General features: G+C 39.9%; 1 protein-coding gene across 17 annotated transcripts in view; it reads right to left on the reverse strand.

Moving 5' to 3' along the window:
* The window catches only part of Ptprk (protein tyrosine phosphatase receptor type K), a 539557-nt gene that overhangs the window by 394557 nt on the left and 118749 nt on the right, over positions 1-26251 (reverse strand). For all 17 annotated transcript variants that reach the window (XM_028877352.2, XM_028877357.2, XM_028877354.2 and 14 more), the window contains exon 2: positions 20707-20829. In XM_028877352.2, coding sequence (XP_028733185.1) covers positions 20707-20829 — 123 coding nt within the window. The remainder of the gene's footprint in view (positions 1-20706; positions 20830-26251) is intronic.

The following is a 26251-nucleotide window of genomic DNA, read 5'->3' on the forward strand; positions in this document are numbered from 1 at the left end:
TGTTACTTTGGATCCCATCTAATTAGTACCTCCTTATCATGGATAGTTTTCTGTGGCCTGAACTTGTCTTTTTATTCTATAGTCAAATTTGACTATAAAACTTTTAAGTTACCAGATACAGCTCCCTGGGAACAGCTTTGCAAGCAGTTTCCTGTAGTTTGAGAAAGGGTGGACTTCAGAGGCAAGGCAACCAATGGGATACTGAGAACAGAGGTGATAATAAATTCCAAGTGAATCGGGCAAGAGCGAATCCACAGAAACAAAAGGATGTTGTTAACTTTGGATCCGGTGGCTAAAGCCATGTTTACCTACAAAGATCATCCAAGAACAAAAGAATCAGTGCATGCATTCACTCCAGCACTCAGTGCTTCCAGGAAAACCTGAGCTGGATGCATCTGGATGTGTTACATACCTCAGCTCATTTCTCTTTGACAATGTATTTCAAAGAGTTGGAAAATGAGCCAGAAATCTCAGAGCAACAGATTATCTGTAGTGCCATCCTAGTTGGTTTTAGGGAACTGAAGCCAGATAACGATCATTAGAACAGATCAGTTCTGTCTGAATTTTAAGTGCCCGTATATCATGCTCTGATGATCATGAATGACTAGAGAGAATGACTATTCTACAGATATAGATTAAACCCCAACCTGACTCTTAGGAACACATCTAACTTCTAGGATCATCACACAGATGTTCAGGAAGTCAGTGCCCAGAAGTTTTCCACACCCTCCATGCTAAATTTTCAGCGTTAGCATTAAAAATGCAAGGAACAGAATAGAGAAGAGTTCAGTTATGAGAGCGTGAGTGTAACTGGCACGCTCCATGGATGCAGTAGATCCTGTAAAAGCCGGAAACTAATGTCGCAAAACAGAAATGTGCCCAGACACTGGGAAGATCCCACTGGGACGTTAGCACCCATGACACCTGTAAGTTCCTACCAATAGCTTGGCAGTGAAGCTGCTGGGCAATCAATTAGATATATTCCTAAAATTCTCTTGCTTTATTCATATTGTCTTACACATTAAAATATAACTGCAAAGCTTAGGTCTTGAACTCAGTTACTTGCAAAGCTCTATTGGTGCCCATTTTGAGGTACGGAACACTGCCAGTCAAGCCCTCCCGCACAGTCAATAAATCTACATATAAAAACAAGGTAGTTTATTGTAACACACAGCGCTGTAAGTAGTTTGCACAAAATAGATCCACGAGCACACATACACAAGCATGCGCAGCCTTTGCTTGTCATTGGTTACTCTTAAGAACCACCTGAAAGGCTTTAAGATACTAATGCTCCAGCTCCAACTCAAAGCAAATACACAGAAGTTTTGGGGGCTGTACCACTGGTCAATTATAAAGAACCCCAATCATTCTATGATGCTGCCAACTTTGCAAACCTAGGTTCAATCACTGCCTTATGACAATGCAGAAAGGTTGCTTGAAAATTGTCATTCATGCTAAACACAGTATCTGTGGGGATTTGAATGTGGATGGCCTCCATAGACTCATATATTTAAACGCTAGGTCATCAGGAAGCAGCGTGATTTGAAAGGATTAAAAAGTTTACAAAGTGTGGCCTTGTTGGAAGAAGTCTATCATTGGAGGATGGGTTTTGAGTTTTCAAAGGCCCATGCTAAGCCCAGAGTCGCTCTCTTAACCAAGGGGTCCCGATGTAGCTCTTAGCTACCTCCCCAGCACCACGGTTGCCTGCCATCATGCTCCTGGCCATGATGACAACAGACTAAACCTCGGAAACTGCAAGCAAGCCCTCAATTAAGGGCTGCCTTTTATAAGCGTTGCTTTGGTCATAGTGCTACTCCACACCAATAAAACAGTGACTAAGACAGTAGCCTGAGTTTATGGATGCTGGCCAGAGGTGAAGCTGCAGAGCAGAAAAACAGAAAAAAGAAAAAAAAAACAGAAAAAAGAAAAAAAAATCTTAACTAATTTTTTCCATGTGCAGCTGTTTAAAATTGAACTTCTCTGAGACTTGCTCTTTTTTTTTTTAGGGTTCAGTGCATACTTTACTTAACCCACTGGGATTTCTCTATTGCTATCTAAAGGGGCTTTTGTTTTTGTTATTTGCCCTTTTTTTTTTTTTTCTCTAAGATATAAACTTTTTAAGAGAAAGGAAATCTGTTTATTTTGAGCATGCCTCTCTCTCCAGATAGTTGGGAGAAAGCATGGTACACATACAATACCAAATACATTTAGCAGGTATTTGGAATAGACAAATACCTGCTAAATGAGTAAGAAAGTTGAAAAGAAACAAAATCAGAACGGCCTAAATTATCTGCACTATAGTAGTTTGGTTTGTTATTTAAGAAACTTAAAGAAAGGCGAATGAGAAATGAAAGGGAGTAATTTTATTGAAGCAAAAGGGGAAACAAAGGATAAGAAGCAACACCAACGCTTACTTAGCCTAGGAAATGTACTTAGTTCCAAAATAAATGGGGGAGGAGGAGTCTTAATTAGCATGGAAGGTGATAATCAATTAACATAGATGGTCCTACTAACATGGAAGGTGAAATAACATGAGAACTACGAAATACATGTAATGTGCACTCAGCTTACAGGCTTCACTCGACTTTCAGAACTGTTCCAAGGATATAGAGGAGGTTATAGTTAAAACTCTTCCCCAATGTTGAGAAGGAGCACTTCTTTCTCTGTTTTGTGCAGACTAAGGGCTTTGCTTCTGATGTAATCTATAAATGGGATACATGAAAGTACAGCGTAAAGAGGATCTACAACTGCTCTGTCATTTAGGAAAGGATAAACATGAACCACACATATTAAAGCAAAAGCTATATCGAATTAAAGTGAAGTAGTTGCTTTCATCTACATGCAATAAAAAATGATCACATTTATATAGTCAAGAGGACACACAATAAGGTAATTTAAATAAAACATAACTTGGGTCTTGACTGGGAACAAGATTGGGTAGTTCTTATTGAACCAATCTTGCCAAAATTAATTATTATGAACTATAAAAATTGTGGATATTGGTTACAACATAAATTATGACATGAGCCAGGCAATGGTGGCATACACCTTTAATCCCAGCACTCGGAAGGCAGAGGCAGGTATCTCTGTGAGTGCAAGGCCAGCCTGGACTACAAAGTAAATTCTAAGACAGGCTCCAAAGCTACACATAGAAACCCTGTCTCAAAACTCCCTCACCAAAAAAACTATGACATGAAAAATAACATATGCCATAATGTTATTACATGAGCTAAACATACCTATATAAATATAAATATATGGACACATATACATTAATATGGATAATTTCTCACTGGGACAGCAAAATATAACATCTAAATGCTAATGGTAGACACTCTGTTGCAATGCTTGTGTGTGATTTTCGTGGGCTATTTTCCCTTTCATTATCTATTAGGTAGGAAGAAAATGAGAATTTTGTATTTTCTACCAAAAATACTGAGAAAATGAAGAAATACTGAGAAAAATATCTTCCAGTCAAAATACATGATCAGACCACAAAACAATTACCATTCACGAAAATACGGAATATTAGATGTTTGGTTAGTTAGTTGCTTATTTTCTCCTAAAAACACAAAATTTTCATGTGACACACACTGTTAATTGAATAAATTGAATGAATTTGGAGAAACTTTTCCAGCGAAGCATTTTGTTAATTTTCCGATTTTGTCTATTCTCTTTCTGAAAATAGTTTTTACCTATGCGTGGTTACTTCAGGTCTCCAATGAGATGGTTACAAAGGGCAAATAAGATTGAAATAATATAATGCAGAAATGAGTAACTTGTTACAGTGAATGTGACCCTGCGAATGAAGAGGCTTTTTGAATTATGGGATGTCTATCACAGTACGGTACTATTCTAAGCACTACTAGGGAAAATAAAGAATACAATACAGTAGCTAATTATGGACCGATTGCCTCAGATCTTAATTTTCTCCAGTCTCTTCCTATTACTCTCTCTGGTTTCTGACTAAACAGTCTACTGTGTAGCTAGAGTTTTCCTGCCTTGCCCACAGTCAGGACAAATCTTTGTCACCCCGCCAGTCCCACAGCCGCTCAGACCCAACCAAGTAAACACAGAGACTTATATTGCTTATAAACTGTATGGCCATGGCAGGCTTCTTGCTAACTGTTCTTATATTTTAAATTAATCCATTTCCATAAATCTATACCTTGCCACGTGGCTGGTGGCTTACCGGCGTCTTCACATGCTGGTGGTCATGGCGGCAGCTGGCAGTGTCTCTCTGCCTCAGCCTTCCGCTTCCCAGAATTCTCCTCTCTCCTTGTCCCACCTACTTCCTGCCTGGCCACTGGCCAATCAGTGTTTTATTTGTTGACCAATCAGAACAATTTGACATACAGACCATCCCACAGCACTACTGACTGCTTTTGGAAACTTGGGAGAGTCCTGTTTGAGCCACTTTCTCACCACATCCTTCAGTTCATCCACACTTCCTTCCTGCTCTCTGCCACACTCTATCCTTGAAACCTAAGCTCATGAGATAAAATACCACAAATAAGCTGTGACAAAATGGACAACCATGAGCTGCATAAGTCACTCTTGTCCCCTGATATATCAATTAGTAAAATGGGATAGGATTGCCATCAGCCTGCATCTGTTACTTCTTTGGATTATTAAAACCCATTCTGACTGATATAGAGTCTGTTCATAGCCATGCTAGTCCTTACAAATACCTTTCAAGAAAGAAAGGCCAAATGCAAATTCCCCAATTTTTAACCTCAAATAAAGAGAGAACATTTCATTCTAGTTATGTAGTAGTAATACTAGAACCGAAAATGGGAGTCTGGGTTCTGAAGTAGGGCCAGCAAAATGTCTCAGTGTGTAATAATACATTACGCCAGGACTGATGACCTGGGTTTAATTCTTGGGACTCACAAGGTAGAAGGAGAGAGTGACTCCGTAAGTTTTCCTCTGACTGCTGGGTGGTGGTGGTGCACACCTTTAATCCCAGCACTCAGGAGGCAGAGGAAGGCGGATCTCTGTGAGTTCAAGGACAGCCTGGTCTATAAAGCGAGTTCCAGAAAAGGCGCAAAGCTACACAGAGAAACCCTGTCTCGAAAAACCAAGAAAAAAAAAGTTTTCCTCTGACATCATGCATGTGCATACACACACAAAATAAATAAATAAGTGTAATGTTCAAGGCTAACAAATAAGAAACACTTAGGTGTGTGCCACAGGATCTTCCTTTGCCCATCAGGCATTGAAGAAAAAAGACCTTCTAGCATTTCCAGAAATACATAATCCTTTACAGAATACAGACATCCACATGTTTTAAAAATGCAGGTTTGCTATGCATTCCTCTGCTGCGGGATGGCCTTTCCGTAAGCTGTCAATATGTGTTGCTATCATTGGTTAATAAAGAAGCTGCTATGGCCTATGGCAAGGCAGAATAGAGCCAGGCGGGGAACCCAAGAGAGATACAGGTGGAAGGAAAGCTGAGTGAAGGGATGCTAAGCAAGCTGCCGCCCGGAGAAGCAAGATATGAGAGAACAGGGAATACCACAAAGCCACGTGGCAAAACATAGATCAACAGGAATGGGTTAAGTTGTAAGAGCTAGTTGGTAAGGAGTCTAAGCCATAGGCCATACAGTTTGTAATTAATAGTATGCCTCTGAGTGATTATTTTATAAGCAGCTGCTGGACTACAGGTGGGAGAGATTCGTCCGGACCACAGGGCCAGGCAGGACTGGAGAAGTTTCTGGCTACATTCCTCCCTAACACTGATTGGTTGGAGTAGTGGTTGAAGCCTTGATCCCTTGGTGCTTATTTTGATGTTCCTGTTCACTGCGGAACATTCTGCCATTTAATAATGTTCGTGTAGTTGTTTGTTTTACATCAGACATCACTCAGAACAAACAACGAGTTACAAGAAATGGCGAGCACAATGAAGCTCAAAGCAATTGATTCAGGTTTTCCCAAGGAGAGTAGGTAATGAGATGGAAGGCAAGGAGGGAAGAGATCGCCCAACTCCACTCAGCAAATGGGGCTTTGATCACAGTGACGCAGCACATGAAGAAAGTTACTCAACAGCAGAAAGAAAAAAAACATACAAACGTTATTCTTGAAAGAGAAGAGGTTCGCAATATAATCTTTTGAAAATAAAAGACTGAATTCTTGAAACTCTGGATGGGGCTAGCGGTTTCAGAACAGGGGGATTGAGATGAAAGAGTTACAGCCGAGATTGTGTAGAAAGATACCACCTTTGACTGGGTGAGAAAGTGACTGTAGACAAATACCCGAGCAAAACAGAAGGATTATAGTTCATGAGGGGGAAAAAACATGCAATGTTCATGAAGAGATTCAGTGACCCAGACTAAGATTACCTCCTCATTTTTGAAAATAATCTTCAGACATCATTAGGAGTCTTGTGTGTGGTTGAAATCACAGGGATCGGATAATGTCTGAATTGGACATAAAATAATTCCTAATGGTCCACTGAGAAAGCATAATGGGCAAGTGCTGAAAATAAGTGAGGGATTCAAATCAATTTCTTACAGATTAATGAGATTACTAACTAGCCATGTCACCTTAGGGCCAGAGGGGAAAAGGTGACTAAGATTTATTACAAAACAACTACACACTGGACACAGACAGATGTCGCATCAACATCTGAAAGTTATCGGTGCAACAAAATGAGAGAGGGAATATGAATCCTTTTATTTCTATTTTACTTATGGCAAAATGGAAGCTCATAAAGGTTAAATGCCTTAATAAAATCGCAAACAATAGAAGCTGAACTCAAAAGAGAGTTAATCTAGTTTCCCTTTCAGCTTACTTATACACTATTATTTTAATAAAATAAAAGAAAGATCACCAACAGTCTGAATTATCTCGTAGATGTGGTAGATTTATTTCAGTAAGTTAAGGCTTTTCTCTTGCTATAACTATCAAATGACTTCTATGAAACATTTGAGTTTGGGGATTTTAACTGTCAAAAATGGGCAGTGAGCACAGAGGAGTGTATTCAATTACAGTGTGTTATCTTTCCAGACATACATAGTCGGTGTTGATACACATGGACAGTGAATGCATCAAAGCAGAGCTTGTTTCTCTTTTCAGTCCACTCTAATGATGTATTAGTTCTTGCAGGTGTTCAGTTCCTACACACAGATATGAAGCTAAAAAATCCCAAGCATCTTTGGACCACTATTATTGGTTAAGTATGAAATCATCCAAGCCGAGTCCTAACAGTAACAGAAAAGCTGTGCTATCATGACTAAAGAGAAATGTGACCTTCAGCAGTGGATGGTGACACATGACCACAACGGTCAGCCTTGTCTTCAACATAAGATGTCAAGTAACTAGACAACATAGGATGTCAAGTAACAATAGAAAATTCAGAAACACAAAGAATAGGGTAACAGTGTCATCTCCCACAATGGTTATACTACATTCTGCTAAATTAAACCCATGAATGTAAAGTCCTCAAGTTTTTCCTTTGCAATATTGTCATTCAATATTTTAAGGTATTCAAAAAAATCCCAATTCCAAGATAACTAATACATGCTGTGGGTGGAGGAAAGGCTGACAAAAGCCCATTCATATTTCTAAAGATTCTGAATTATTCACTCATTGGTTTTTATTACATAAGCAACTATTTATACGTTTTTTTCTCACCCCCCCCCTTTTTTTTGCCTTTCAAGCCTTTGCTGTACTTGAGCTGTGTAGTCTTGGCTGTCCTTGAACTGTACAGCCTGTGCTGTCCTGGGACTCACTCTGTAGACCAGGCTGACCTTGAACTCATAGAGATTTGCCTGCCTCTGCCTCCCAAGTCCTGGGATTAAAGGTGTGCACCACCACTGCCCCCCTTAAAATGAACAGAAGTCAATAATGATATTCTGTCAATTTAATTTTGTGTGTGTATGTGTGTGTGTGTGTGGATTTGGTTTGGGTTTGGGGATGGGGGTGTGTTGTGTGCATTGTTTTTCGAGACAGGGTTTCTCTGGGTAGCCCTGGCTATCCTAAAACTTGCTCTGTAGACCAGGCTGGCCCCTGTCTGCCTCCTGAGGGCTGGGACTAAAGGCGTGTGCCGCCAGCTCCAGTTATACTTTCCTCTTAACATTGTCAAACACAGCTAACGGGGGGCTGGTTGTGTCCCTCAGTGGGAGGAAAAATGCCACAGAATTCAATGTTCATTCCCCACCAAAGAAGAAGCGGAAGGGGCAGGAAAGGGAAGAAATGATATCCAAACACCATCAATATTTTGAAATGCTAAGAGTGACTATAAAGAGGGCGTGCGTATTACATAACACCGAACAATGTTGTTCAGTCAGAGCAACAAGCTACTCCCCTGCAGTCACTCTCCAGTCTTCCTGGCATGGTAAGACTCAAAATTCAGTGAGATTTAAAAAAAAAAAAAAATCGAGACCCACTTTTCTTACATTGTCATCAAGCTTTCATAGAAAGCAATCTTGAAATAAAAATAGTAACTGTTTATTGGGGGAAATAGTTTAAGCACTGAACTATCAATGAGAATTCCTACAAAGATTGATTGACTGACTGATTGACTGATTGATTAGAACTGCAGTGATGTGGAGAGGTTGGAATGCTGCAGATCCAGAACCTAATTATACTTTATCTTGGACTAGTTTTTAGAGCCCTGAATAGCCATTCCTTGCTCACCTCTGTGTCAGAACTAACTTCCTGTGACTAATAGATTAAAAACCTTGTGGGATCTATTAACTTATCAGACCAGTGGCTTCCACCAACCAGAAAGCTAAGGCAGTCTGTCCTCAGTAGCATCTGAGGCCTACGGGATGGAAAACTGAAAAAGTTGCCTCTCTGATGTTTCCATCACGATACCTTCTAGAGCCTTGATACATAACACTCTGTGTTCTGTTAAAACTCTACAGAACTGCTTCCATGTTGAAGCCCTAACTTTGGGAAGACCTAAATGTGTGTTCCCCCTGGAGCTGTGGTCACTTATACTTGCATCAGAATAAATCATGTCTTTTTACCCCTTTGAGGTGAGGGTTGTTTCTTTCCAGGACAAGACAGTCTCCTTATCTCTTTACCATGGGTGCTTCTGTTAGAAATACAACACCTTTTAATTCTTTTCTACTTAAGGGATGGGGAACGGGAGTGCCGTGAAGCGGCAAACACCACAAATGAGGTGCTCATTTGATTTCCAGTGAAACAAAAAATAATAGTGGTATAATAATCATAGAGAGCTCACTACTGTCAGCATGTTCACGGAGAAGAACTGACTTTTACGAATGAATTTTGACAGTAAGTACAATTCTCATAAACTAAATAAGATGTGAGGGCAAGGAAAATAGAGCATCGTTATCATCAAGAAAGTAAGTCTCTGCTGTAGGATATAAAAGAAATTAGACAAAGATGAGACTTGACCAATATAAGAAATTGTTAAAAAAAAAAAAAAAAAAAAGTTTTCAGAAAGATCTCTATTTGCTTTAAAACAGAATACCTGCAAAAGATAGTTTGGAAGAGAAGCAATGGGTTTCCTACACAAGCTTTTATCCAAGTTAGACTAACTTTGATGGTCCTTCTGGTCCTTCCCTATCCTACGCCTGAGGCTCCCCATGCCTCTTTCGCTCCCTGGTTCCAGGGCCCAGAGGCCACTGTGTTAGTCAAATCCTCTGGAGTCACGCTCCAGTCTTCTTTGCAAGATGAGACACAAAATTCAGTGAGATAAGAGTCTCAAGAGGTTGGAATGTTGACAGTCCAGAGCCTAATTAAATGTCTTGGGCTTTTCTTAAACTGTCCTTAGAATTTCTTAAAGTACTTTGGTCAGTCACAAAGACTCCATATCGCACCTGAATAAAACTGGAAGGCTAAAAAGCTACGTGTTGCCGTTTCATCACTCAGCACCCCTGGAAGAGCTCTACAAGGAGAAGAGCTTCACGTTAGACAAGTTCAATGTGCAAATTAAATTTGCTCAGGAAAGTTTTTTTTAGTGTAGAAATATGTTTCTGGCCAGGTATGATGGCACACACCTTTAATACCAGCACTTGGGAAGCAGAGGCAGTCAGGTTTCAGAGTTCAAAACCAACCTGATCTACATAGTGAGTTCCAGGCCAGCCAAAGCTACATAGTATGATCCTGTCTCAAAAAATAAAAGAAAAATAAATTTAAAATAACAATGTGTCTAATACAGGAAGACTAGATCTCTGCTAACACCCTAAAACTCTGCACATAGTCTCACCCTCGGGAAAACAGAAATAAAATGATTATGGAATAGTTAAGCCCCTGCCCTGGTATTTCTGCTCATGTCCCTGATGGTAACTAACTGTGGCCTGAAAAAATGGTTTCTGTATTCCTACACATTTGCTTGAAGCTTGTTGTTCTACACAGCTGGTGCCACAAACTCAGTCCTCTACCGTGGGCCTGGACTGGTAACTAGGATGTCTTCAATAGCAAGCCTCACTCAGGCAGGCAGCTGAAGTCACTTATCAGTCAGACTCTCCCAGGACACTAAGCCACAGTTCCCAGAGAGGCAACTTCAAAGAAAAGATTGCAGTCTCCAAACCCAATGACGAACCATGACAAACATAACTTCAAGAAGTGACACCTGACAAATGGAACCTAGGTACACTGTCTTTTGGGGACATTAAAAAGTGGGGGGGGGGGAGTAGAGGGGTGTTGCACATGTGCGCATCTGTGTATATGAAAGCTTACACACACGCGCGCTCACACACACGCACACACACACACACACACAAGTCAACGATCCACCTCAGGGCCTTGTATATAGTAAATACTAATTCTGTTTTTCTTTAAATGGTCTCTGCTAATGTTCTTCATTCTTATCATTAATTTTTAATAAAACACTGACGTTTAAAGAACCCCTTCAAAAATAAAAACAACTGCATATTTTTTACTTAGATTTTGCTTTTCAAAAATGGTCAATGACGAGGTGTTTAACAGAACAAGTACCCTAAGCATCTGCCTTCTCCTTAGCACAAAGGTAACAGCCAGCCAACTGTGCCGCTGAAGTGTTCGCGTTTTATGGAGTGCTATATTCTCACTAAAGTGGGAATGAGAAGCTTGCCAAAGGGACAAAGACAATATTCATGAGTGGAGTCAATCAATACCCATAGAGCCCTTACAACGAGCAGGAATAGTGCCTCCCCAAATTCATGGAATCCTAGGCTGAGTGATACTAAGAAAGGCTGATTCCTGCCGATGAAACGACCTGACTTCAGGAGATAGAACACATTTACACTCCGAAACCACGTGGGTGAGGTACTTGAAATGGGCATGAAGTTTTCAATCTGTTTTCTTAAGAATCTTAATAGAAAAATATGTAGGTTTTTTGTTTTTTGTTTTTTAGGGTTTGAAATGACAAAGGTGTTGAAATTGTAATTCCAGATTCATCCTACCATAGCTCTAGCAGAACTCCCTGCTCCGTCTCTACTCAACATCCGACCCACCACGGTTCCAATAACATTTGCCTGGCTATGTGCATTAGGGTAAAGGGGCACTGCATTCAGCCTGGGTTCCACACAGGCAAGGAGAGAGAGTGATCCGGATGGGAAGTCGGCAGTGGGGAGCTCCTTCTCCTCCTGGCACTGACTGACATACACTCAAGCATGAGGTATAAATTGGACCAATTAGACTAGACGGTAAATCAATGGATAGACAGAGACTTACATAGCAAGAGTAAAAATCACACTCAAAATGGATTTTATGAATATCAACGTGCCACCCCCAAGGCTGGGAATATGACTCAGGTAGTAGCGTGCTTGTCACAAAAATACCGGGACCTAATTTCAATGTCCCCAGAACCTAAGTAAAAAAGGTCATTAGTGGTGCTTATGCTGAGGAATGGAGAAACAAGAAAGGATGCCTGGGGCTTGCTGACCAGTCTTGCCAAAATGGTAAGTTCCAGGTACAGAAAAACGTTTTCTCAAAACTAAAATGATAGGGATAGAGAGATTGCTCCACAGTTAAAAGCATTTGATACACTTGCAGAGAACCCCGGCTCACTTCCTGAAATGTGGCATCTCACAACCATGTACAACAAAAAAAAACCTGACATCTTCTTTGGCCTCCATGAGCACCATGCATGCATGCTGAGAAACAAGAATGCATGCAGCAGCTAGGTGGTGGTGGTGCACACCTTTAATCCCAGCACTCTGTGAGTTCAAGGCCAACCTGGTCTACAGAGTGAGTTCCAGGAAAGCTACACAGAGAAACCCTGTCTCAAAAAAAACCCAAAAAAGTATGTATGCAGCAAAAACCTCATGCACATAAAATAAATGTAAATGAACATTAAAAAAAAAAAAAACTTAGCCGGGCGGCGGCGGCGGTGGCGGCGGCGGCGGCGCACGCCTTTAATCCCAGCACTCGGGAGGCAGAGCCAGGCGGATCTCTGTGAGTTCGAGGCCAGCCTGGGCTACAGAGCGAGTTCCAGGAAAGGCGCAAAGCTACATAGAGAAACCTTGTCTCAAAAAACCAAAAAAAAAAAAAAAACTAAAAGAGTAAGGGATCAAGAAAAACAACACTGACCTCTGACCTCTACAGACATGCACACGCATGTGCTTATGCACACAGGTGGACACACATAGACATAAGAAAACACACAGTTGCCAACTCTGTTTCATACTTAATAAATGAGCAAGTATTAAAGAACTCAGCAGAGAGTCGAGGAACCCATAAGCATTTAGTGAATTCTCTGAGACTGTCCTTTTAAATAGGCTTCTCATGGACGTTCAAAAAGCCGTCAGCATTTTCTTAGTCTATGATGTTAAGTCAAGAGTTAACGATCTCATAGACCTCTCTAAGTTGCCATGGGCTGTAAACACACAAAGCACACAGATTTTGTTGAGAATGTTTCTCGGTCAATAATTTCCTCTTTAGGGAAGAGGAAAGAGCCCTTTAAAGTAACACGATCATTGTCTCAGCAGAAATTAGATTTGAAGGCCAACAGGCTTTCATAGTAGTAGAGCATTTTGGATATAATTTAGCATATGAACATATTTTGCATCATGCTATGATGAACGTATTAATTTCACATAGAGTTTTACAGAATCACTATTTTAATTATTAGTCTATTGTTCCTTTGGGGGCTTCTTTATTTCCATGTGGTCCTTCTTGTGTTTGGAAGCTAATAAGCCCCCAAGCCCAGATAGGCACCAGTATCACGAGACAAGTTTATTTTGGGAAAGGTAAAATATAAGGTCATAACCACGGCTTAAGTTACCCTCATCCCAGGAAAAGTAATTTTGTTGCACTGGACTACATATTGATTTTAAGGTACATGTTAAAGATGGCTGCATGGACTCTGAAAATGACTCTCTATTCTTATCTGTAATTCATGTAGAAAGTTGGACACTCTCTAGTAGTGACACCAATATAATTTTTTCTCTCTTTCTCCCTCTCTTTTAATACTAAAATGCTTTCCCCCTGTGAGATATATTGGAGCATATCTAACTTAGATATATCATGCACCTGAAATAGCAGGAGAAAAGTCCTGTCTCAGCATGCCATTTCTGTTCTCTATAATTTAGGCATTCTTCATGCTGCATTTATGTCCATAAGGGTAATAATCCTTACATTAAAAAGCAGCCATTCCTTAGTGGCTTACCCTTCAAGTGCTACATAACACCCCTTCACTTCCTCACCTCACCCTGCCTCCAACTCTTGGTGTTTTGTTTTTTTAATAAGCAACTCAAATGTGGTAAACTATCTTGTGTGCCTGAGCTCAAGGCGAAAACACCAGCCGTCATAATGATGACATGGTTTGGAAAGGCACATTGAAATGAGCCCATAATTCTTGTCCTAAAATACACCACTATAAACAAAGCCTTAAAATTATTTTCAAACCCTGACTTTACACAGATTCCTTCTGTGAGTCCCTGGGTTTTTTCTTCTAGCATACATGCTCTAATGACATGGTGGATAATAAATACGTGTTTCTAAAGGTTACTCGAACCGACAGATGGAAAGTGTTCATCAAATAACTAAAAATAACGTAAAGGTAAATGCATGGAAGGGCAAAGCCTTGTCCCAAAGGATGAGCTTCCCAGGAGGAAATTCTGAAGCTCAGTAGTCATTCTAGCTACAGGGAATCTTAGAGGCTATTTCCCTGGTAGACTAATATAGATAGTCATTTGAAGCTTTAAAGTTCTGAAAACAAACTATTTTTACTTCCACAACAATAGAAAATCACTGTAGATTAAATAAAATAAGTAACACTGCATAGTGAACTTGAATACCTATGCTGCAGTCAGGAAAATGTGTCAGTCTGGGTATACCAAGATAGGAGTAAGGTGGTACTGTGGTAATAGATAGATACCTATCATCTATAGGCAAGTGAGTCCTCTACGCATCTCAATGTTTCATGTTTTATCGGGCTCTTAGGAGAATGACAAAATATATATATAAGGCTAGGGCAATAATGGTTCAATGGATAGAACACATGTCATCTAAGCATTGGGAGTGGAGTTTGGATCTCCAGACCTGCACGAAGCCAAATGCACTAGGTCTGGAATCCCAGAACTTCTTTGGCAAGAAGGAGGTGGAGAGAGTCAAATCCCTAGAAGCTCAGGATCCAGCTAGACTGACAAACAGTTAAAAAATAAAAAAAACAGAGACTGTTTCAAGTAAGGCACTGACTCTCTCACCTTTATACACATGCCATTACACAGCTGTGCACACAGACCCACATCTGTACACACCCACACACACACACACACACACACACACAGAGAGAGAGAGAGAGAGAGAGAGAGAGAGAGAGAGAGAGAGAGAGAGTTCTTAAAAAAAACTCAGGAATCCATCAGTTCATAGCTAACTTTTGTCTCCAAGATGCATGTATGAAAGGGTCTGAGTTAGGAAAACCAGTTTCAAACTTTACCTTCAAGCCTTAGCTTGAGGCCTCTAAGTGTTCCTCATAGTGACCACCTTGATGGAGCTGGAGTAATGATAGACTAGGATCATTAAGTACAAAATTTACATTCCCTGTAAGTGCTGTCATGTGTATTTAACTGTAGACATCAACCTTTCTATTTTCACATCATACCAGCAGAAGAAAGCACCAAACCCGGTTGACTCATGAGTATGTTCCTGTTGAATATTCAAGCAAGAGTAAAGCTCACCAAATAAGTATTTAAAGAATGTAAGCATTATTTTAACAACCTAGCTAATAAAACATACTTAAAATCTAAGAAAACAAAGACTTGGTATTAAATGCAAGAAGTTAATATAAAGGCTCATTTCTTAGCAATGTTCATGTCTCTTCCTCTACTGTATAATCTCAGCTGTTTTCTAAATTGTAAGGCTGTAAACTATTGGATCACACCTCACTAAGTTTTACAAGAAAGAGAAATGGTTTCCTCCTCCAATCGTCCGATTAATCTGAAATAGAGCCTTTATTTTTTATAACATACAGTATGTGCAATTTAAGCTAAAAATTCCATGCAGTGATTTATATTAGAAGAAAGAAGCAAGCTGAAGGTGGAATCTAATGTAGTCATAATCTGAAACACTGTCAAATGGGTACTCTAGAGACTCTAAAGTAAAATGCAATTAATCATTTCAGAGAAATGTGTTCACGAGAAAAAGCATTTACAATTTCAGCAAAAGACAAATGTATTTATATGTCAATCACATCCCTCACTCTCAGGTCTAGACCTGCAGAGATAGTCAAATGGGCAAATAAATTTGTTTCATGTGGTCAAAAGCATAAAAGAATCCTTGAAAATCAAGATCACAGACATAAATGTGTGTTAAGATCAAAGAATAATTTCTGTTTCTGTCCATCATCCACACTCTCCGTGGTTTCTCTTCTGTATTAATGTAACAGGTTTCGGTAAAATGACTGATATTAGTCTGGCAGAGGAGGAGGAGAAAGTGGTGGTTCTCCCTCTATACTAATTAATAACATGCAAACATATCCCAAATCAATGATACCTTTTATTAAAAGTTTACTGAATAATTAGTCTTCTGATCACATTAAAATTACTCATTACAATGTTTAAGAAACAAAAACTTTCATTTGGTTACTTTCTTTAAGAAGAGAGACAAAGCTTCACAAATTATGAACAAAATCTTTTCTTTATTTACATGTGTGGTGTGTTTGCATGGTGTATGGTGGGTTTGCATGGTGGGCGGAGGTATGGGCAGGGGTGAGGGTGGGTGCATCAGAGCAGAAGCCATAGAGAGACACCCAGTGTCGTCTTCTGTCATTCTCCACCTTATAGAGAGGGTCTTCCACTGATCCTGAAGCTCACTATGTCTACTGGGCTAGTAGGCCAGCAGCTTCCCAGGATCTGTCTGTCTCCACCACCAATTCTGCAGTTACAGGCACATAAAGCCATACCCAATATTTTACGTAGGTACCGGGTCCTCATGTTTTCACTGCAAATATTTTGACCTACTGTGCCATCTCCTCGGGCCCTTTAACAAAAAGTTTTTAAACCCTGTCTTATGGAAGCTACCATTTTTGTCTGAAAAAAAAGAATAAAATGCTGTCTTTGGAAATTGAAGTTTTCAAGTATGTTATATGTGCATGAGAACATTATGGGTCAGTGAGGGAAAATTAAATCAAATTGAAACTCCAAGAATACCTTCAATTGACATACATACAAAGTAGAGTGAGAGACTGTCAAGCTATGAGGACACAAGGGGAGTTCCATGCCAGCCAGGAAGCACCTCACCCCTCGGAGGTTCGCAGTAGATACAGTAAACTTGGGCAAAAATTTGGTGAATGGATAACTGAACCAAACAAACACACGCACACGCACACGCACAAGAAATATACATAAGCCCAAAGATGAATGCAAAGTGGGATCCAGGATGGAGAAAATTCTATACCACCTGAGGTCTCCTGTAATATCTCCTTTGCTAACCTACAACATTATAATTATTCTAACTTCTCAACAGTATTCTTGTGAACACCAGTCTTACTCACGTGCCGCTTTGTACTAACTTATAAGATACAGACAGAAGAAAACTCACCATCAATAACTCAGTAATTTCTTACCCGAGAGCAGCTCAAGTGCCACCCAGATGAATAAATATCCAGCATCCAGCTATCTCCCCACAGCTTCTTCCAATGCCCTCCCAAAAGCACTAACACACAGGCTTCAGACTCATCAATCAGCTTGCCTATTTTTGAAACTTATGGAGGTAAAAATACAATATCTACTCTTGTGTCTGATTTCATTTCCTGATGATGTTGGCGAAATCCATCAATATTGCTATGTATAGCACGAGTCAATTCTCCCACGCTGTGGTGTGATTTCATCATATGAACACACTCCCACACTTTGGTACATTGTACAAATGACAAGAATTCAGGCTGTCTTCCTCTTGGAACTATTAAGGACGCCGATGCCACACGCAGTCGTACATTCCTTGAATGAACACATGTACTCGGTTCTTCTGGGCTCATATCCAAGAATGGATTAGCTGGCCATTAGGCTGTACAACGCGGCTGTGCAGATTTACAGCCCACAGTCGCCTGAGAGGCTTTCCCTCACTCTGTATTCTTGTCAGCTACACCTGGTGTCACAGGGGTGCCCCAGCTTCTCATTATGGCTGTTACTTTGCATTTCACTGACTAACAGCTTCTCCCAGCGTCATATGACTTTTGGCTACAGGACTCACGTACGAAGCGTCAGTTCTTCTGCACGCTATTTTCAAACATCAGATAGTCCACTTACAATCATTGTCATGTAACAAGCTAAGAACTGCTCTGGAACATGGCAAACAGTCACTAACAGTAGCGTATTTCTCACAAGAGGTTAATTTCCTTATTTTCTTTATTCTAACCTTATGACTCCAAACTGTCGATTCACCATTTCTTTTTTAAAACCTCTGAAGGCCAATAAAAAGTCAATAATTAACAACGCCCAAGAATGGCAGACGGTTCAATACCATGTCTGTTTCACACAGACTGACTTCCTCAGACACAGGGCCCAGATGCTTGGGATCATCTGTGTCTTTTGTTTTTAGTTATGTATTTTCAGTAAATAAAGTAGTAAGCAAGCCTACCTATCTGCGTGAAAAAATAAATGATGGGTCATTAAAAAATTTTAAATAGTTTTATTTTATGTGTATGAGTGTTTTAGATACATGTATGTGTGTATGTCCCATGTACATGCCTGGTGTCCATGGAGGTCAGAAGAGGACATCAGATCCCCTAGAACTACAATTATAGACAGTTGTGAACTGCCTATGGGTGCTGGGTATCGAACCCTTGTCCTCTAAAAGAACAAGTGCTCTTAACAGCTGAGCCAACTCGCCAGAACGGGTCGTTAAAATTTAGTAAGCCTAATTATGCCCTCTTTGCCAGTATATGGGCAGATTAATGCTCAGTTGGTTCTTTAAAAGAATATCAGAAGGAAAATAGGAAAAAAAACAAAACAAAACCAAATAAAAACAAACATACCTTGTAAAAAGAACTGAGTAGGACTAGTAGATACCTTAGTCAGTAAAGCGCTTGTCATTCAAGTGTGAGACCCTTATTTCTATCTCTCACACCAAAGGTTAAAAGATTTTTAAAAAAAAAATGCTGAACGAGATTGAGGCACTTAAAAATTTATAAGGCAAAATAGAGAGTGAGACAGAAGAATTCACGCTGACCATCCAGAGAAGCCAACTCTGCAAGCTCCAGGACAACTGGAGATGTCTCAAAATTAAGGTGGAAAGTTCCTGAGGAACAGCACCCAAGATGTCCTCTCGTTCTCACATGTCCAAACCCACACAGGCACATGAGCCCACATGTATACTCACATGCATAGAAAAGAAAGAAATAAAAAAGTAATACAAGTACTTCTCTCACTTTTCCTCAGACTAAACATAGTTACATTCTGGGGGGAAAAAAAAGTGTCCATGACCTTTTCCCTTCTTTGCATGATTAATTATTTAATGTGCTATTAATTGGAGGCTATGGCTGAATTTCAAACACTTTCATTTTCTGTGCATATCATCCTTTACTGTACCCAATGATTAAGTCATTGTGTAAAAAGGTGAGCCAACAAGGTCATCTGAACATTCTCTTCAGCGCTCATTACCCACCATCAATAGCAATTAGTAATGGCAACATTTCCATAAATCAACGTCTTTCTGATTATTCTCTGATGATAAACAGTCAAAATGTGTGCATTCCGGCCCACCTTTTTAATATTACATGAAACATTAAGTCTAAATATACCACTGAGAAAACTCAAGTGAAAATGTACAGTGGTTTCTTTAACCAAAATGAGCCAGAGTAATAATTTATGTACCTTTGAGAGAAAAATACAAACCAACGCACGGAGAGCAGTGGATCCGCCAATAGTGTCAGGGTCAACCATAAGAAGCCAAGGTTGTCAACTAAAGACAGCCCATCAATGTATTCCTCCACAAAGAAAATTATGCCTTAGTCCAACCTCAAAATACCATTTGCCTTCTCAGCCAAGGAAAGCTACAGTTCAAAATAAATAGCCAACCTAATGCAGGCCTGCATCACAGAATAGAACTATACAAATTATTTCCAAAGAATAGACTCACTGCATTTGTTTATAATCCTCATCTAGAGATCTATAGTTTCGGTTTTATTTTATTTGCTTTGACTTTTTTTCATATTCTGCTGATCATCCTCCATGCTTCTTCCTTCGTCTTTATGAATCATATTAACTAGCAAGGTTTTTTAATCAGATACCAGAATTGATATTTGCACTTCCAACGGTGATGTCTAAAATTCTCTGTCAATTATGAAGGATAGTCTGAATTTGCAGAAAAAAAAATCAATTTAAGATATCTTTATGTAGTTATAATAAACTACTAAAATTTTACTGCAAAAGTAATTATTAGTAGAAAATCAATATATCAGTTAAATGACTTATAGCATAATGGAAGAGTGTGATCTTTTATACATACATAATTCTATATATAATTATTTGCTTCTTTATAAGCATCACTTGTTCACTTAGGTACTATGCCTCAAATTTTCTGCTTGTTTCTGATCTTTATAATTAATCAAATTATTACTAAACACACAACTTAGAATTAGTTCGAAACTAATATGTAGAACTGAAAGAAATAGCAGTCTCATACTGTAGTGTGGGGAAGGTATATATTGATACACTACCTTAATGTGCTTTTCACAAATCACAGAAAGATCATGACCAGTCCTAAGCAATCAGAAAATATACTACCATAAAATCAAAAGTCAGTAACTAAAACAAGTTCTAAGAGAGTAAGAAACAGGTCTCTGCCCTATTTCCACAAAATCTCCTCAGACAACATCTTCACGTGGTCATTTTGTTTCCAAGGCATTTCTCTACAGAGCCAGTGGTATACTCATATTCTGTGGGAGAACGAGACAATTTCTCTCCTGATCATAGACTATTAAGTGTTTGCCCACAGTCTAACTGGATCACAGTGAAATATGATCAAAGATATTCCAAATTACTGGATTTCTTTATAGTTTACTATAAATTTTCTTCTGTTTTTTTTTTTTTAAGTTTTAGTCATTTTGACTTCTTATGAAGGGGGAAAAACATTTTCAAAGTTTCATATTTCTTTTCCAAAGAGAAAAGAATACATAATAAGAACTCTTGAATAGAGTAGGGGTTATAGAACATTGTTAAGGAAGAGGTAAAGAATATTTTAAGATTTTTTTTAGATGTTACCAAATAGACCAATAATAATAAATTGCTATTGTTACACATAAAGTGAGAAAATATTGTTTGTACTAAAACTATCCCCTAGACACTGAGTTAGAATGCAGCTCACCTTGAGGCATTTCAGGGGGCAGGTAATGGGGTTCCTGCGCACTGACGTGGACCCATTCAAAGTCATCATATAAATCCTGGTGGTAGTCGCAGGCTCCTGGCCCATCATCAAATGTGCAGCCACCTAGGAAGGGAAGCAGGGAACATGGTTATAATCTGCACACATTTTCTCCATGTGAGGAAAGTAGAAGCAAATACCTGGGTGACACTCATGATCTTGTCAGTGACACTCCTATCAGACACTATTCCTATTAAAAACTCAATGCCAATAGAAACCTCAGTACAGTCTACTGGGCTGAACCCCAAAAGGAAAGCTGTAGTTTTGAATTATTTTTAAAAGGTGTATACACACACACAAACACACACACATACACACATACACACACACACACACACAGGCACGCACTCACAGGCTGGGTGTAGTGGCACACATCTTTAATCCTAGCACTCGAAGGCAGAGGCAAACAAATCTCTGTGAGTTCAAGACCAGCCTGGTCTGGTCTACAAAGCATTTCCAGGACAACCAAGGCTACACAGAGAAACCCTGTCTCAAACACACACCCACACCCACACAAATGTATATATCATGAGGTTTTACTTCAATTTATAAAACTACGATCTAAACACTGTTGACAGCTTTATTGCAAAGGGGGCAGGAAGCATGAAAACTTTCTTGGCTATGAAACTTCAAAACACTGTAGTTCATATTTAAGCCTTAACAATCCCGTGATTTGAAAGACATCTGTGATATGTACTACAGCAAAGTAAACACCCAAAGCTTACCAGGGTCTAAATAGTGCTTGAGGTCTGGGGGTAAGCTTTTCTATCTATTATTTATATTAATTTCAAACACAGTTTATGATTTTAAAGTGAGGGAAACTAAAGTACAAGATGGATCAGATTAGCCCGTAATCATGCTCAGACTTCCACTTTGCTTAATGACCTGACTTTTCTAGTCCGTGTAGCCCATTCCCTTTTACGTGGGCCATCTTTCAGCCTCCCTGGCTTTACTTTTAGATGTGACCATAGAGCAGAAGGAAAAATGATTATTTTGCTTCTGAGCTCATCTACAAAGGGTACATACAAGTCAACTTATTCAGTTTACTCAAATCAGGAAAAATAAGAAGTGGCCGGTATGTCTAGTCTTGAAAGCAAATGGATTACAGCTAATGAAAATCTAGCAGTGGCTTTAATGAGAAAAACCAATAACCTGCCTCCTTTCAAGTGGCTTATTTGCTTAGTTTCCATGGAGATCTGTGTGGAGAAACTTGGGGAATTCTAAGGCAAGCAGTAACAGCTAACAGGTGGTAAACCTCAGACCATTAAATTCGTCTCACTCTGCTCCTCAAAAGTTTGTCACTTTGGATGTGACTGAAAGGCACCATCTTCAGCTATGACAGAGAGCAGCTGCATCAAAAATATAACTGTAAAGGGCAGAGAACTCCACAACCTGAAACCCTTTCTCAAAAGCAGAACACACTGTGGGTTCCTCAAGTCTCTGATAACTACAGTAATCCTTCACCATAACCCACAGCCCAACAGCTGGACTATGTATTATTGTCTTTTAAACATACTCTATGTGACCTTCATTACACAGACTTTCATGAAAGATTATGTACTTTTCATTTAAAATTAATTTCACTTAAAATTAATTTAATTCATTTAAAACCTACAAAAGGAGGTTACTAGGAAATACATCTTTACATCACAAGGTAAAAAGTTTTTCTCACAAGTAGAATTCTCTACTACAGCCCCAAAAGACTTACTGCTTTGCAATGTATGCCCGTGGGGCCCCCATTACCCTTTACACAGGTCTGGGTGCCCTCTGAATATAAATTTCAACGATCAGTGGAAATCACATTGACTCATTTAGAAGACAAATGGCTGTAATTGCTGCCCTTCATAGATATGGTTAATTTTAGACTCCAGTGTTCAGATTAACAGTAACAGGAGGAATGGCTATATAAAATAAGTGGGTGGACATGGCTTGTCCCCGCTACATCAGAAATGTGTCAAAGGGATCTTGAAATCATTCACTGATCAGCTTGACTGGCACGCTAAGAAAAATCCTTAAACATGAATCCTCAATTTCTAATTCACAAGAAGTTCTGATCCAGGAAGTACCACAGACCTATTCATTACCCAGACAGCGTATTTATAAACCTGCGGTAGCACACTTTCATATGAAGTTTTGTAATCGGAGTGTCTATCACATGATTAAGGACTAGTGAAGACCAAATGTAGAGGCCAAGAAATGGAACACAACAATAACTCTAGGCTGATGAATGAAACAGAATGGCACATGTGATAACAAGATGATCATAACTCTAAAAAAAACAAAAGAACTAACTCTACTCACTAAATCAGGTTGACTAAGCTACACCTAAGAAAGGGAGGAGGCACGGAGAAAAGATACGCCAGTAGCTCTCTCAAAGAGTCCAACCCCACGTCTTGGGAATAAACTATCCTTTTCCTAAGCACCTCCATTCCCTTCCAATCTAAACATTTTCTAGAAGCCTCTCTTAAGTTTTGGTCAAGCCAGGTGGCCGTGGTGCACACCCTTAATCCAAGTACTGGGGAGGTAGACACAGGTGGATCTTTTGTGAGTTCGAGGCCAGCCTGGTCTACAGAGCGAGATCCAGGACAGGCACCAAAACTACACAGAGAGACCGTGTCTCGAAAAACCAAAAAGAAAAAACAAAAAAGAAGAAGAAGAAGAAGTCTTGGTCAATGGACAATGGTGCCGCATATCTTTAATCCCAGCACTTGGGAAGCAGAGGAAGGTAGATCTCTGTGAATTGGAGTCTAGCCTGATCTAGAGAGTGAGTTCCAGGACAGCCAAGGCTACATGGAGAAACCCTGTCTTAGAAGAGGGAGGGAGGAAGGGAGGGAGGGAGGAGAGAGAGAGGGAGAGGGGGGAGAGAGAAAGAAAAGAAGAAAGAAAGAGAGAGAGAAAGAAAGGAAAGAAAGAAAGGAAGGAAGGAAGGAAGGAAGGAAGGAAGGAAGGAAGGAAGAAAGAAAGAAAGAAAGAAAGAAAGAAAGAAAGAAAGAAAGAAAGAAAGAAAGAAAGAAAGAAAGAAAGAAAGAAAGAAAGAAAGAAAGAAAGAAAGAAAAATGTCTTGCTTCTTACTGTGAAAAGAAGAAAAGCCATGCATGAAAAATGAGATTGCAAACAGGGAAAAAATAAGAGAAAATTGACGTCAGTATAAAGGAACTTGATGTTGTCAGGGGTCCGAACACATTTCTCAATAATAGCTGTGAAAAGCATGGAGGGGTAAGGCAGAAACACAGCTTAATATGAAAGGTTTCAGATACCAAAAGGGGAAGTTAAACATTATTCTATGGTGGCATTGAAACCACTAAGAGATTTTACCCAGAGGTGCATTGAGAAAATTGGACACCCAGCAGCCACGTGGAGTACAAAAAGGGAATGAGCTAAACTGAGGGCGCAATATGGTCCAGCTTACAATAGACAGCACATAACACACCTCTCATTCTGTTTAACTGGATTGGGGGCGGGGGATAGGGGGCAGGGGACAAGTGGGTATATGCTACATAAGTGCTGTACAGCTAAGCTTCATCCTCATTCCTAACATAGATCTTGAGCAAATTTTATCATACCATATTCCTATTGATGATTTCAGAGTCTGCACGGGCTTCTGTGATATATAATCCTCCAAACACATGTTCCTGAAACACACTATTTAAAAGAGAAATGCCCAGGGCCATGTGGTGGTACACACCTTTAATCCCAAGATTTAGGAGGCAAAGGCAGAGTTCAAGGCCAGCGTGGTCTACATGGTGAGTTCCAACCCAGGCAAGGCTGCAATAGTGAGACTCTGTCTCAAAAATAAAATAGAGATGCTGAAGTATGGCTCTCTAGACTTAAAGTGACTCTTACGGTAAAGAGTCTATGGACCCATTAAAGTTCTGGGATTATGGAGACTGAGAGGATTAGACATCCAGAGCCAAAATTACCGTGAGGTTCCTTAATAGTCATTTATTAACAACCTCTTTATATGGGACTTACCATGCTATAGACTATTAAGCAGAACATATTTTTTGGAAATTTCATCAGATAACTAAACTATCAGCATAGCACCAGGTTGCATGAACATAAAAGCCGAAGCAACCATCAACATCTACGGCCTGTGCCAGAGAGTTCCTGTTTTGTAGGGACCTGTGTGCATGCATCCATTCATGACTGTCTTGTGTCCCATGACCGTAAAAAAGCTCGTGCAATCACTTCTGCACTGGAGCATGTCATTCAGGGCAACCTGAGTTCCTGCTCCCAAACCACGGTCATTGTATGTGTCTCTAAAAAAACCCACTCCTTTTGGAGTAAGAGCTGTTATGTTGTGTCCACGGCTCTAATTCATAAACAAAACTATACGTAAGAAATCTTCACTTTTGCTCAGCTGCAGGAAGAAACAGTAGGTGGCAAATCTGGACTGGTGCTGACAACATTCTGTTCTGCAGAGAAGACACAGGAAGGGGGTGGCGCCTTCGGCTTCCAGTTGTTCTATCTGCTCCTAGTGATAAGGCTGCATGTGGGCAGCCGCAAATCACACCTGAGCAGTGGGGACCTCGGTGCTTGACCCCTGGCCTGGCGGAGAATTACTCCTGAAGAACATCTCAGATTCCTGATTGCTCTCCACTGATCACTCAGTTAAGGGTTAGCTCCATCATCACAGTATCAATCCACCTTGCTGCAAGCCATGTTAATGGACTCTGTACCCAGGTCGGCTGAATATAGGTATCAGACTGATTTTTTTTTTCCATCCCTGAACTGCTCATTCAAAGGGTTAGGTGCTAAGTGACATTCAATAACACTATCCAACCATCCATCTTCTACACACACACACACACACACACACACACACACACACACACACACACACACACAGACTTCTGACCTCAGTGCTTAAATATCTAGATTCTGGAGACCCTTCTTCTGTTCACTATGTTTCTATAATGACTTTCAATTATCTTGACCTTCCTTCCTCTTCCCCATTCACTCTCCCTCTGGCATCTTTCTTCTCAACAAGTCCCTCTGTCTCAAAGAGTCCCCCTTCCATTTCCCTGTCTTCATTTTGCATGTACCCCACTAAATTTAATTACAGCTACTTGCCCAAGAGTCGGTGGGAAGTTTTTCGGTAGAGCAAGGACAATTTGTCTGCGACTACACCACCAAAGTGACACCAACAAGCAGTGATGGCTGAGAGTCCCCCTGGCAAGCATGGAGGCTCATGGGTTCCTCCTGGGAGGGCTCTTGAGCATTTGTTTAAGAACAGGGTATGTGCATGAGAGAACATGGAATGGAGACCCTTTGTGGAACATTATGAGAAAAATGAATCATACTAAAACTCTCCTGAGGCCAGTGAGATGGCTTAAAATAGGTGGGTGCTTGCTGCCAAACCTGAAGACCTGAGTTTAATTCGGCAAGCTACATGAACAAAACAAAAAAACTCCCCCAAATTTTTATGCACACATGTATACATGCACTCATGCACACATGTAAGCACGCATATACAATAAATAATAAA

Source organism: Peromyscus leucopus, chromosome 8a (genome assembly GCF_004664715.2).
Source record: "Peromyscus leucopus breed LL Stock chromosome 8a, UCI_PerLeu_2.1, whole genome shotgun sequence".
In the NCBI taxonomy this organism is placed as follows: Eukaryota; Metazoa; Chordata; class Mammalia; order Rodentia; family Cricetidae; genus Peromyscus; species Peromyscus leucopus.